Source organism: Gobius niger (assembly GCF_951799975.1).
Source record: "Gobius niger genome assembly, chromosome: 16".
In the NCBI taxonomy this organism is placed as follows: Eukaryota; Metazoa; Chordata; class Actinopteri; order Gobiiformes; family Gobiidae; genus Gobius; species Gobius niger.
In genome coordinates, this window is record NC_136867.1 from 16353276 (window position 1) to 16365727 (window position 12452).

Consider the following 12452-nt stretch of genomic DNA (forward strand, 5'->3'; position numbering starts at 1 on the left):
GAAAGAAAGTAGCAGGTGATGGAGAAATGCACCTGAGTCACCAGCCGTGTATTTTGTGTGTTTCCCTTGTTATCAGTGGTGGAGATGGACAGTGGGGAGACTCCAGCCGAGCGGCCAGTCACCTTGGACATCACAGTGGAAGATGTCCCCAAGGAAGCACCAGGTCCAGCGCCCTCACAGCCATCCTCCAGCCAAGCCCCATTCGATGAACATGCACTGCCCCAAGAGGAAAGCATAGATCTCGGCGGCGACTTCATATCACCTCAGGATGACAGTAGCGCTACTCCATCTGAGAGCATTTTGGATAAACTCAATGACCAAATGATGGAGAGCGTCATGATCTCTGATTCCCCGAATAACAGTGAGGAGGAGGATGTAGTTGCTATGGACTCGATTCTTGATGCAGAAGAAGGGGAGTCTGCTTGCCACGAAGAGGAACCAGCAGAAATTGGACAAAATACTAAAGAGATAATTGTTTCGTTTGAAGATCAACATAGTGCAGAGGGAATGGTAGCTGAAGAATTAAAGAAAGACACAGGTCGGCAGCGAGATGACTCAGACAGCAAATTAATTGAAGATGACACTGAAAAAGCTTTAGAAGAAAATACGATGCACGAGCCAGTAGAAGCCACACTTTCAAGCCCTAAAGAGGAATCTGTTCCTGTTTGCACCATATTCAGCCAGGGACCCCAACCTAAAGCTTTAGTCCCTGATGGATTTCAACCCACACTTATAAAATCTCCTAGTTTTGGCATGATGAGCGCAGGGGTGAGCGATGAGGCTGTGACCACCAGTAAGCTGCATTCCCCTCTCATATGCCAGCCCAGTCCAAGCCTTAGCAAGTTCTTCAGTGACAATGGACATACAAATCCAGCGGCAGACTTCTTTGACTCATTCTTGACCCCTTCCTCATTTATTTCAGTCTCTAACCCTAACGCGGAGCTGCCCTCTAGCCCCACGCCTGAGCGCCAACTCTCCACATCTTCGTCCATCTCAACCCCAGGCGCAGTGTTAGACTTTGGGACCCCTACCTCAGTATTTGCCCCAGCTCCAATGGACACAGCTAAAACACAAAGCGCTGCACCTCAGACTCCCCCTGTCCTTGCAAATTCAGCTGCACAGCCACAGCCGTTCAACCAACTTCAGGCTGTGTTCTCAGGCAGCGATGACCCGTTTGCCACAGCGCTGAGTCTAAGTGAAGTGGACAGGCGTCACGATGCCTGGCTGCCATCAGAGGAGATCAGGAAGGTTCTGATTTCAGTGGCCACTCAGCAGTTCAGCCCAGCATATGTTGAGACAAGCAGACTCACAATGCCTGGCCTCAAGTTTGACAACCTACAGGTGGGTGAATTTCAAATGTTAATCAATTATAAGCATTTCCAGATTTACATTACATCTGTCATTTAACTCTGCCTTTAACGTATGCTTTTGTAATGCATTACTTCAAAGATCAAACTACTGCAATAGATTAATTGGGATTGACGGCCTTATTGGATGGTAAAAACTTGAATACCCCTATCTCCTGTTTATGCTTTTTCTATGTGCTTGAGCAAGACACTTCAACCAACTTGCCCAATTCTTGAGTCATCTTCTGTACTCACAGTACAGAAGATGACTCAAGAACCTTCAACAAAACTGGACAACTCCTGTATGACTGAGAGCCTCCAGAGATAAATTGCCCAATGCCCATACATCTGGTTATGAAGGGATAGTCAGAGAGGCCTCTTTCAATCTGCCGCAGGATGGCTGAGGATTTCCTCCTCTGTGTGTGACTGATAAGTGAATGAATGATACACTTATGCGAGTAAAATGGAAATGTTGTCATAATTGTTGTGTAACATTTGAATATTGCATATTAACTGCTGATTAGAAACAATGACATCTGTGTATTGAAATAACCCATTTCTATTATCCTTGATGAATGACAGTATGTAAAATAGTTATGATGGTCTTTTTTTCTGTTTTTTTTTTTTTTTGCAGTATTTTATTTGCTGATGATGGTTAAATTTGTTTCTTTCAGCACACACTGCCCACCACACATATTCTTAATCCTGGGCCCTTAGATCATGTATTTCTCTCATAAACATCCTCAGAGCTCCTTTTAACAGAAACATTTATCCATAATAACAACCCTGATAAAACACCAATTTACTTATTTATTCTGTTGAATGTTATGGTGTGCGTCCACTCCCTGCTCAGATTGTGTTCATTATCCCCTCAAATGTCTGCGAATGCCTGCTTGAATAAATGAATAAGAATTGAGGATTTTTCCATCCTCTTAGTGATGTTGTTCACTAAGAGCCAGTTTGCTGCAAACAAATACAATCTATTTTGAAATTGGTTTAAGTATGTGAATTGTACTATCCTATTTTCTGCTTCTTCCAATCTGGGCAAATATCAGTATTAAAAAGAAGAGAAGCCCAGATTATGTTGATTTCTTCTGCCATCTTTACCATTTAGTCACTATAAGTGTTTAAAGAAGTTATGTTTTGTAGTTAGGTTGAATTTTAGTAGTATGTCTGTAAAAAGTCAAACATTCAGTTGTGTGTGTTTCCCTGCAGGGTGATGCCGTCAAAGACCTGATGCTGCGTTTCCTCGGAGAGCAGGCAGCTGGAAAGCGCCAGGTCCTCACAGCCAACTCGGTGGAACAGTCCTTCACAGGTCTCAAACAGCTAATTGTAAGTTCCTAAATTCACTTTTGGAGTGTAACCATCGCACAACTTCATAGCCAATTTGAAGACATGACATCGCTTATGAATAAAACTGTTTATCCAGCAGAATGATTCAGAAATGTTGCCTCCACAAAGTGACTGATTCAAAATTTGATTTTGCCAATTTAAACAACAAATAATTTCAGTTTTGTTGAAAGTGAAAATTAAGAGTCAAACTATTTGAATATTTACTCATCTAAAAAAAAATCTGTGATTTGACAGCACTGACATGATGAATGTTGCTACAGTTTCTTCCCAAATAATTGCAATATGATTTGAGGTTGTATTTTTTTCCAGTTTATTTTGAACAATTAAAACCCACTAAGCAGCATAATAATATTATTATTATCGGGACAAATGATGCATGAGACTCATGCACATAAACACGCTACGCCGGATTGTAGCCATGGGATCATTTCCATCCATTGTCCCACACACTCTCAAACACACCCTCACTCAACCTGGCCTACTGTACATGTTTTTAGTGGTTTGGGAAACCTGAGGAAATCTACGCAGACACGGGGAGAACCTAGAACCTTCTACACTACAAAAAGTAAATATCAAGCATTGGCTTCAATGACTTGAATTGAGGAAATATATCTTGTTTTGAGGGGTTTTCACTCATTTAGACCTTTTTCCTGATCTGACCAAGATTATTTTGCTAGTTTGATGACATTTCAGATTGATTCTATGCTAAATCTCGCTTGAAATAAGAAAGTGAAACTGCCAATGGGACAAGACCATTTTTCTTGCCCCATTGGCAGAGAAACCTACTTGAAATAAAGGTGAAATGTATTGAAACGAGTCAGAAACATCTCAGAACAAGTTAAATAATCTAGGACAAATGCCCAACAACATCTTAACTAGTCAAAAGAACTAGAATTTGGATTATTATACTAATCTTTACTTTTTGCAGTGTAGCTGTGAAGTACGAACGCTAACCGCTCATTGAACTCTTATGTTTAAGGTTAGCAAGGGTTTTGCCTACTGCAAAAGGCAGTGTACAGTGGGGAAAAAAAGTATTTGGCCGAAATCCAATAGAAAGTCTATGGGGAACTGACCAAATACGTTTTTCCCCACTGTATGTGCACAGCCTGAAAACAAGTTAACATGTTTTAAAGGAGCTATATCATGCTATTTTAGCCATTCCAAAGTTAAGTATAGGCATTTATATGATATATTGTACATCTACCACTATGGAGCACTCATTTTTGTGATAAATATAAGTGTTTTCTGGAGGTATTTTTCGAACCCGGAAGACACAACGCTTCGATTCAGTTAACTCCGCCCCCTCTCTCCGCGCATATAGCTTTACCATAATATAAATAAACAACAATAAGTGAAGTTACTTCACGATGCAGTTATACGGAGTTGACATCTGCAACACAGCTTCATAAATGGCTAACACACAAGCTAATATGCTAACACACAAGCTAATACACGTTTGGACTGACTCACCGCTCTGGTCCATCGCTGTTTACATTGTGGGACTCGCGTTGGTTATAAAAGTTAATCCACTTTGGTTCTGGCGAAGGTTCACCAAACATCCATCAGAGACAGTCACAGAAAAACAATATTTTGGTGAAAGTCGTTGAATCCCGGAGAAAAAACAGCTGAGTGGCCTCTTCCTGAAAAAGGTTGAATAAACTCTGTAGCCAAACGCGCTTCTTTTTCTCCGTGACATTATCGTTAGGTAAGAATAAGAATAATAATAATAATAATGCCTTACACTTGTAATGCGCTTTACAAGCCTGTATTAACAAGTTTCTCAAAGCGCTACATTGTCGTCATTATTCATTCACTCCATACTCGGTGGTGATAAGCTACTGTTGTAGCCACAGCTGCCCTGGGGTAAACTGACGGAAGCGAGGCAACCAGTCTGCGCCATCGGCCCCTCCGACCACCACCAACCACTCACTCACACACCACATTCACCCCAGGCTTCCTGGTGTTACCAAACGGTCTCCCATCCAAGTACCGACCAGGCCCTTCCCTGCTTAGCTTCCAAGATCTGACGGGATTGGGCATAGCAAAGGCGGTACAGGTGTGTCCAAACGCTGTTTTACAAATTAAAATCAAGCTTTAAGCATAGACTTAAGACATTACATTACAGACGTCGAGCACTTCCGTTCCGCTGTTACGACACAACTGAACACTCAGTCGTTCACCAGGAGAGGGAGGCGCAGCTGCTCAGAGAGCAGGATTCAGGAGGATTACTGAGAGCTGCGTGAATGAAGCCACAAACCACTCTGGGGGTGTTTTTGATAAGGAAATAGCATAACAACATGGCTAAAAGCTCCAAAAAGTCGATTTTGCATGATATAGGACCTTTAATGTATTGCAAACACATTATCAGCTCAACCTCATTGATAGAAAAAGAATGGCACAGATATTTGTGAGGCTAAGATTTATTCAGCTCCCTGATGGCACAGGAATTCTTGTAGAGTTTCTTGGCACAAGGAAGTCTGTATCTCTACCCCAATGGAACTAGCTCTAAGTGTTGGACAAGAGGGTAGCTATTTGTTGTTTGTAGGGGCGTTGTTTTCTGTAATATCTACATTCTTTATTATTCGATCATTACACTTTGATTTTGACTTGATTGCAATTCATTTTGCAGTCCTGAAGTCCCTTTAAAGCGTTGGTAGTTCACAGCAGCTGTAGCCGGCTCTTTTGACCTCCCTCCAGTCAGTGATTCTGCTGAGACAAGCTCATCATTCTACATCATTCAGAAGAGTGAATCGCGCCTTTTGCTTGTCTGGTTTTTCCCAACTAAGTGCATGTCGCCTTTGAGAACACGCAGTATCACCTCATTTCCTCGCCTGCTGTAAATCCATCTATCCGCTTGTACAACCGCCGTGCCATAATTTGCGACCTCACAAACAACACTGAGAGACAGTTGTTAGTTAGGCATATGCACAGCGGCAGACACCGTGTGATGGAGTGAAGCCCAGAGGACGATGGGAGGGGTGGAGAGATGGAGAGGTGGAGATCCACTCGCCTCATAACTTCTTTCCTTCTGCTGTGTCCCATGTTTTATGCATGGGACCGCTGTGCATATTTCAAGGGCCTTCTGGACTCGGGTGTATGTACGCAGGCACACATCTACAGGGTTGTACTTTGAGCTCGTCACAGTATATGGTGTTGTGCGTTAGAGTAACAGGATCATACGAGCCTGCCAGGCGATATGGGTGGCTCCTGGGAGCAAGAGGTGAAGGAAGGGAGAGTGAAAGTGTAAACCAGTCAGGTAACTGTCTAAGGTTACAGCAGGGATGTCCAGATGTGATTGCAACTACATTATTTAGGTTGTATAATATCTGTTACCAAAATATAGGGATAATTTATCTCCATCATTTTGACAGACAGAGTCGTAAAAATCCGTCATGAGCTAGTTTTATCCATCATAAAATTAACCTCTCATATATCATGAGAGATTGATTTTATGATGGATATGCATTTCTAAAAAATAATATATAAAGTACATATAGGCTATAGGCAATGTATGTTTGCAGGCTAAATGGAGGTGAAATAAACATGATCTCCCTCACTCTCGCTGTCCTTCACATGTTTATCCAAATCCATGCTACATTTACTTAACTCTTTCTGATTCTTCAATTAGTTTAGCAGTTTGTTTCCTCTCTCATATGTTCATGTAAATTGCAAATTGCAGTACTCGTTTAAAAATAGTGCACATAGGTATTTTTTCCAAACTGGTTCAGTAAGCTTTAAAACTCAACAAATCACGTTTTTTGTCAGGTGGTTTCAGACAGTGGTTCTTAACTGTTTTGACGTCAGGACCCACATTCACTTGTAAAATATAATATACAATATTACCTTTACCTCAAATATTGTTGTTGAATAAGCATTAATTAAGCAAAAAAGGCTGACATTTTGTTGAAAACAACTTGACAAGTAGTGACTCTATACTTTTTCTGTGCATGAATATTTGTTGAGAAACACTGGCTTTGGAGACTTAGTACAGATAGAGAGTGACATTGATGATGATGTCAATAAGTGTTTGCCTTCAGAGCTGATGCTTATCGATTCACATCTCAGGGAAGGCGCAATCCCCTCGTTATTGCTCTAGAAAAAAACAACAACTTGATTCAATTCATTTGAATAAAATTACTCATAACTCAAAAAGATTCTGATGTTTTGTTACTGATATTACTTAAGGTTTAGTCGAGCTGATCAAGAAGGAATGAGTTTTCTTTTTTTTGCACTGCTATATAAAGGCATAATTACTTAAATTGCCTAAACACTGCTGCATCCCCATTGCCCACTCCTGACACAATAATGATCCCTGATGATAATAGGAAGCATCCAAATAAAACAAAAACTATAGAATTAGCCATTTTTTCCCTTTTTTCCCCCTTGATCAACGTGCCTTGTTTTCTCACAGTTTCTGTGCAGAGTAGTGTTGGTTACTGTTGCTTTCTTTTATCCGTGACCCAACATAAAAGTATCACTTCCTCTGCTTTAAAACATTGCCTTGAGTAAACAACACCTTCAGCTTTGGCTAGTTTCTTTGTTGACAGCCCACACTCGTGAACATTGTCATTTCCAAGAGTGCATTGCCGAGAAGTCACACAGGGACAACTTAAGACAGCACCCTGGTATGTGTCTCATAAATACAAATTATTAACCCGCACTTGTTTTGGCTCAATGAATTGTGTACAGTCCACAGAGCTCACTTTAAATATCATTCAATCTTTCTGTGTCACTCCATACTCTTGCTATGTCCGTGACATTATGCAGTATCTACTTGGTGTTTTAAGCGCTTTTTTAAGCCAAATGTCAGAGGTGGCCATTGTCGTGATTCCAAAGTCACTGAGCTTCTGTGGAGTTTTTTCCCCCACATGAGCAACTTGTGGCTCATCTTAGGCCTGTTGGTGTGGTTCCTGAGAGTTTATCTGAAGTAACGTTTTGTAATAAGTAATAGATTTTTCTTTTGATCAATTTTCCTAAGAACAATATATCTTCCTTGTATTTGTGTTATCACCTAACTTCGGCCCCTGGTCTTAAAGCAGTACTAAGTAACTCTTCCCCCTAGAGGCCATAAGTGCAACTGCAGGTGTAGTAGCAAGTTACGATTTTTTAACTTATTAATTGTCTTGGAGAGTAGACTGGAAAGGTGAAGGGAGAGAGGGTTACTGTGCATCCAATTATACAATGGAAATATTTTTTTTCACTCAAACTTGGCTGTAAATACTGTTTAAAGTGACATTAGCCCGCAGTTAGCTTTGCACGTTAGCATGATAGCTTCTTCTTCGTGATTTCATTAGTGTGTATTGCTTGCTCCGCACCGGTGGCAGTCAAGTTGCAAACATGGTTTTCTGGCCAGAGACACCAGGGGGAGATGAAAGACCCTCCAATCATCCCATAAACACTTGTATTACCCCCACAGGGACTACGAAAAGGATTTATTAAGGTAAACAGGTTACTTAGTACTGCTTTAAGATAAGATCAAGTAAACTTGCCTTATCCACAGACGCATTTTATTGCACTCAGTCCTAGCTGTTTGTGTAGGTTTGCGGTGAATTCCTTTCATTACTTATGATCTTGCACTCTATATTAGGGATGGGACGATAAACAGTAATATCAGTAACCGCGATAAAAAATGCAGCAATTAATCAATCGTTATTTCAATCGCAATTTTCCGTGCTAGAAGATAATCGCTAAATCCATCAGACAACCAGTGCGGGTAGCTTTACCGGGAGTGGGTACGCCTCCATGGAGATGTGACTAAAGTCAGCAGTATTTAATAAGATTTCAGTAGGTTAGTTCCTCATCTAAATCCATTCTTTGATTGCCCGCTGCAGAAATAGCATTTTCTGTGTCGAGCTGCTCATTAGCTGCATGTTTTGTATTGATGACAACAGTATGGTCCAAAATGTTACACAGTTTGCCTTTAAAGGGGCTAGATGCAAGTTTGCCATTTTATACTCACTACTGCCATCTCAGGTCATTCTTGTAACTGCACCTTCTATATTAAGCTCGTGCATGACGGCACTTGGGACCCGAATTAAAATCTTTTTGAGTGACAGTTAATGATTTTAGAGGCAGTTGTGGTGAACAGGTCTGGGCTTATTCTACACATTAGGACATGGCTGGAACGTGTAGGGGGAGGAAAATACATTTTAACATTTTTAAACTCTGTATAGTCCCTTTAAATAAAAGAATAAAGAATATTTAATAATTGCCCAATCCCCATCATTTCTGCAGTTTAAGTGATTTTTTTAAACCATAGGCAAAAATCATGATAATATAATATAGTATAGTAATATAGTACTCTATATAAGTATGTGGATTTTCACAAACACAAGCTACAGATAATTTGAGCTTTTTCATTGTCAAATTCCAATCTAATAATATAAGAATAAAGAGAGGAATATGGATAATTCCTGAACCCGCTGTGGTCAAAATACTAAGCTGCTGAGGAGTGTTTCGGTCTTCAGGTAGGCAGCTGGATGCAGACTCTGAGACTTGAACCTTGGTTCTCCATCTGAAGGACAACAGCTCCTCGGGTTGCCAACAAACCCTGCTCCTTAATAAGCTCCGCACATCGGTCTTGGTCCCTGGAAGCGCCCCTTGTGACAGTTTTGCTGATATAACAATCACTTACCCAGTCACTCCCACTAATGAATGTTATCAGCCACCATCTGTCTACTACTCCATCTCCTTCCATTCTGAATTAGTCGCAAATAAATTATGAGATTTCTTCCAAACTTCTGAGATCAAACAAAATCCCTGATCAAAGCCCGTCAGTCTGAGGTGATGGAGCTCGCTAGGCTTTCGGGAGAAGGTAGGAACTGAGACGCGCTGAGACTTTTTCACAGTTAGGAATGTGGAAACATCAATGTAGCAATTAAATGTGCAAGAAAGCATCTCGCTGCATACACAAGTACTGAGGTAGTATCACTTAAATGCTTGTGTCTCACTCTCTTTTTAGCGCCTATTATCTTTGGTCCGTGTGCGTCTGGTAATCTTGTTTATGGCGTCACTTGATATAGTGTTGTGCGTGTGTTGCAGAGCCGTGCTGTGAGCTGGCAGAGTGAGTCATGCTGCAGAGCTGACAGTGTGACTGCGCCCACTGCCACTGTGGATGTATATGTCCCTTCCATCAATCTTACAGCGCCAAACACTTGGGCAGCAGAATCATATGGAATAACTATGTTTAATAATGGTTTGGTAATGTGTCACAAATTACAAATGAGTATTGAATTCACATAAAGCCTCTCCTAGATGTTTTAGTGACAGTGGGCTACTTTTGCGCTCCCTTGGGGCACGCTGACGATGACATTGTGTTGGTCATACATTGATGGCTTCTGTCGACCACAGAACAAGTCAGCACAACTATGCAGCAGCGCCACACACTTTGGAGCATTTGATTTGTTAAAGAAGTACTAAGTAACTTGTTTACCTTAATAAATCCTTTCCGTAGTCCCTTTGGAGGTAATGTAAGTGTCAATGGGATGATTGGGGGGTCTTTCATCTCCCCCTGGTGTCAGAAAACCACAATTGCAACTTCGCTGCCTACGGGTCGGAGGCCCCAATACACGAAGAACAAGCAAACAGGCTAATGGGCAAAGCAAACTGTGAGCTAGCGCCACTTAAGCAGTATTTACAGCCAAGTTTGAGTGAAAAAAATGATCTCCATTGTATAATTGGATGTACAAAATCCCTCTCTCCCTTTGTCTTTTCTGTCAGCGTAGTATTTACTCTCACGGACAATTATTGAGTAAAAAACCACAACATGCCACAACACCTGCAGTGGCGCTTATGGCCTCTAGGGGCATGAGTTACTTAGTACTGCTTCAAGGCCATTGTCATTATACAATTGTACAACAAAATTACTTGGATCCGATGGTGAGTAGGGTCTGAGACAGTGAGCCTCAATTTTGGGCCAACCTGAGCATGTTTGGAGGTAGGGGAAACCAGAGAAAACCTCTGCAGCGCAGACATGGTGGAGAACATGCAAACTCCACACAGAAAGGCCCAACCACCGTGTGTACTGTAAAGATGCTTTGTGTTTCTAGAAATAATGAAAACAAATCAAGTCATTATAATCATGCGATTTGATGCTCAAATGGAGGTGGGAATAACAGGGAAATGATCGTTTTGTGATACTATACAATACATTTGTTTTTTTCAACAATATTTTAGTTAAGCTCAGGTTTATAAACATTACAAGCCTTTCTTTTTAAAACCATTTCTAAATTCACTGATAAATGAGGACACATTTTCCCCCTCAGCAAAATTGCTTTATATGTTCATCTGTGCTACATTTGCTTACATGAGATTCATCTGAGGTAAAAACATGGGGTCTGAACAGGTTCTGTAAGCTCTGTTAGAGAAGTAAAGACATATATTTCAGCCCATGTCCAAGTTTCATCAGAGTTGCGGCCTCTGGAGAGTGCTTTTGAGCCGTTCAACTGGTGAATTATTCAGTGAATATTAAACCTGGCTCTTTTGATTTCTGGTTACTTAGGGAGGCACACACTCATTTCACATGAAGTTGGATTTTTAATAGCTGCAGTAAAATGGTATTTTCGTGATTTTTCTGAACTACATAACTTATACAGTGTCCTGGCTTCCCCCCACCCAGTCTTCCATGTGACCTCTGCCGCTGTGTCGTGGTCAGCACTAGCCCAGCTCAGCAGCACCACCCTGGGCTAGACCTCATCTGTCTCTCTCATTAGCAATATCCCTCTCTTCTCCTGGACTGCCTCCTTCTCCTTCATCTCTGTCGCTCCCTCTGTAGTGACCACCGGGGACTTCGTAACCTGTGCCTCCTCCCCGCAGAGTGTTGCTATCTGGGCTTACAGCCAGCCTGTACCAGCCTATACCAGTCTGTGCGTGAGCATGAGGGAGGGGGGGCACCCACCTTGGAACGGGTCACACCGACACACCCCCATAATCACCACAAAGAGCCAGCTGCTGCTTTGCACTTTGATATCATTGCTCTAACCTTTCCTTGTCATTATTGTAACCTTTTTACATAGCTGTCATTTCCGCGGCCGCTTCCAGAGGTCCGGGTAGTGCACCGTCAGCTCGTGTAGCGCTGAAGGGCACGTTTAAACCTCACACTGATACTTCCACTGCGGCCTCATACACACATGTTTGGACCTTAAGGACTTAAGCCACTTGGCGACTGGGTTTGACCATCAGATTTCTGATATTGTTCTGTCATCAAAGTTGATAGCAAACTGGCACTCATATAGAGAAGCTCATGGTTCTCATATTGGATACAAAATGTGGCGTATGGTGCTGCATAACAGTCAGAATTCACATTGACTATTCAAAATAATAAGTCAATATTCAGTTTACCCTCTTAACTGAACCAATCACATTGTCTCCAGTTCAGCTTTACCCAAATCTAAAAGATAAGAAAAAAATATGAAAAAACATGACCAAAAGCGACAAAAATGTGAAGAAAAAGCCATGAAAAAGGGACCAAAAATGTGACCAAAACACAACAAGTAAAGTGATAATTAGTCCAAACAGTGACAGCAACACGGCAACAACATGAGGAAAAAAAAGATCCATTTAGATCAATTTTGTAGCTTTCAAATGAGACGTTGCACTGGCCTTAAGTCAAGAAGCTGTTAGGTTTGAAGCTGAACTGGAGAAAAGGTGCTCGGTTAAGGCGGGGGTTAAGAGGTTAAAAGAACGATAGCCGCGGACAATGTGGAGTCATAAATCACTGTATCCAAAACTTTATCAAAAAAATCATTTTAAAAT

At 41.4% G+C, this 12452-nt stretch overlaps 1 protein-coding gene across 1 annotated transcript in view; it reads left to right on the forward strand.

Moving 5' to 3' along the window:
* trappc12 (trafficking protein particle complex subunit 12) overlaps nucleotides 1-12452 on the forward strand; it is a 35619-nt gene that overhangs the window by 363 nt on the left and 22804 nt on the right. The window contains exons 2-3 of the mRNA XM_079573916.1: nucleotides 77-1341; nucleotides 2562-2678. Coding sequence (XP_079430042.1) covers nucleotides 85-1341; nucleotides 2562-2678 — 1374 coding nt within the window. The 5' untranslated portion in view covers nucleotides 77-84. The remainder of the gene's footprint in view (nucleotides 1-76; nucleotides 1342-2561; nucleotides 2679-12452) is intronic.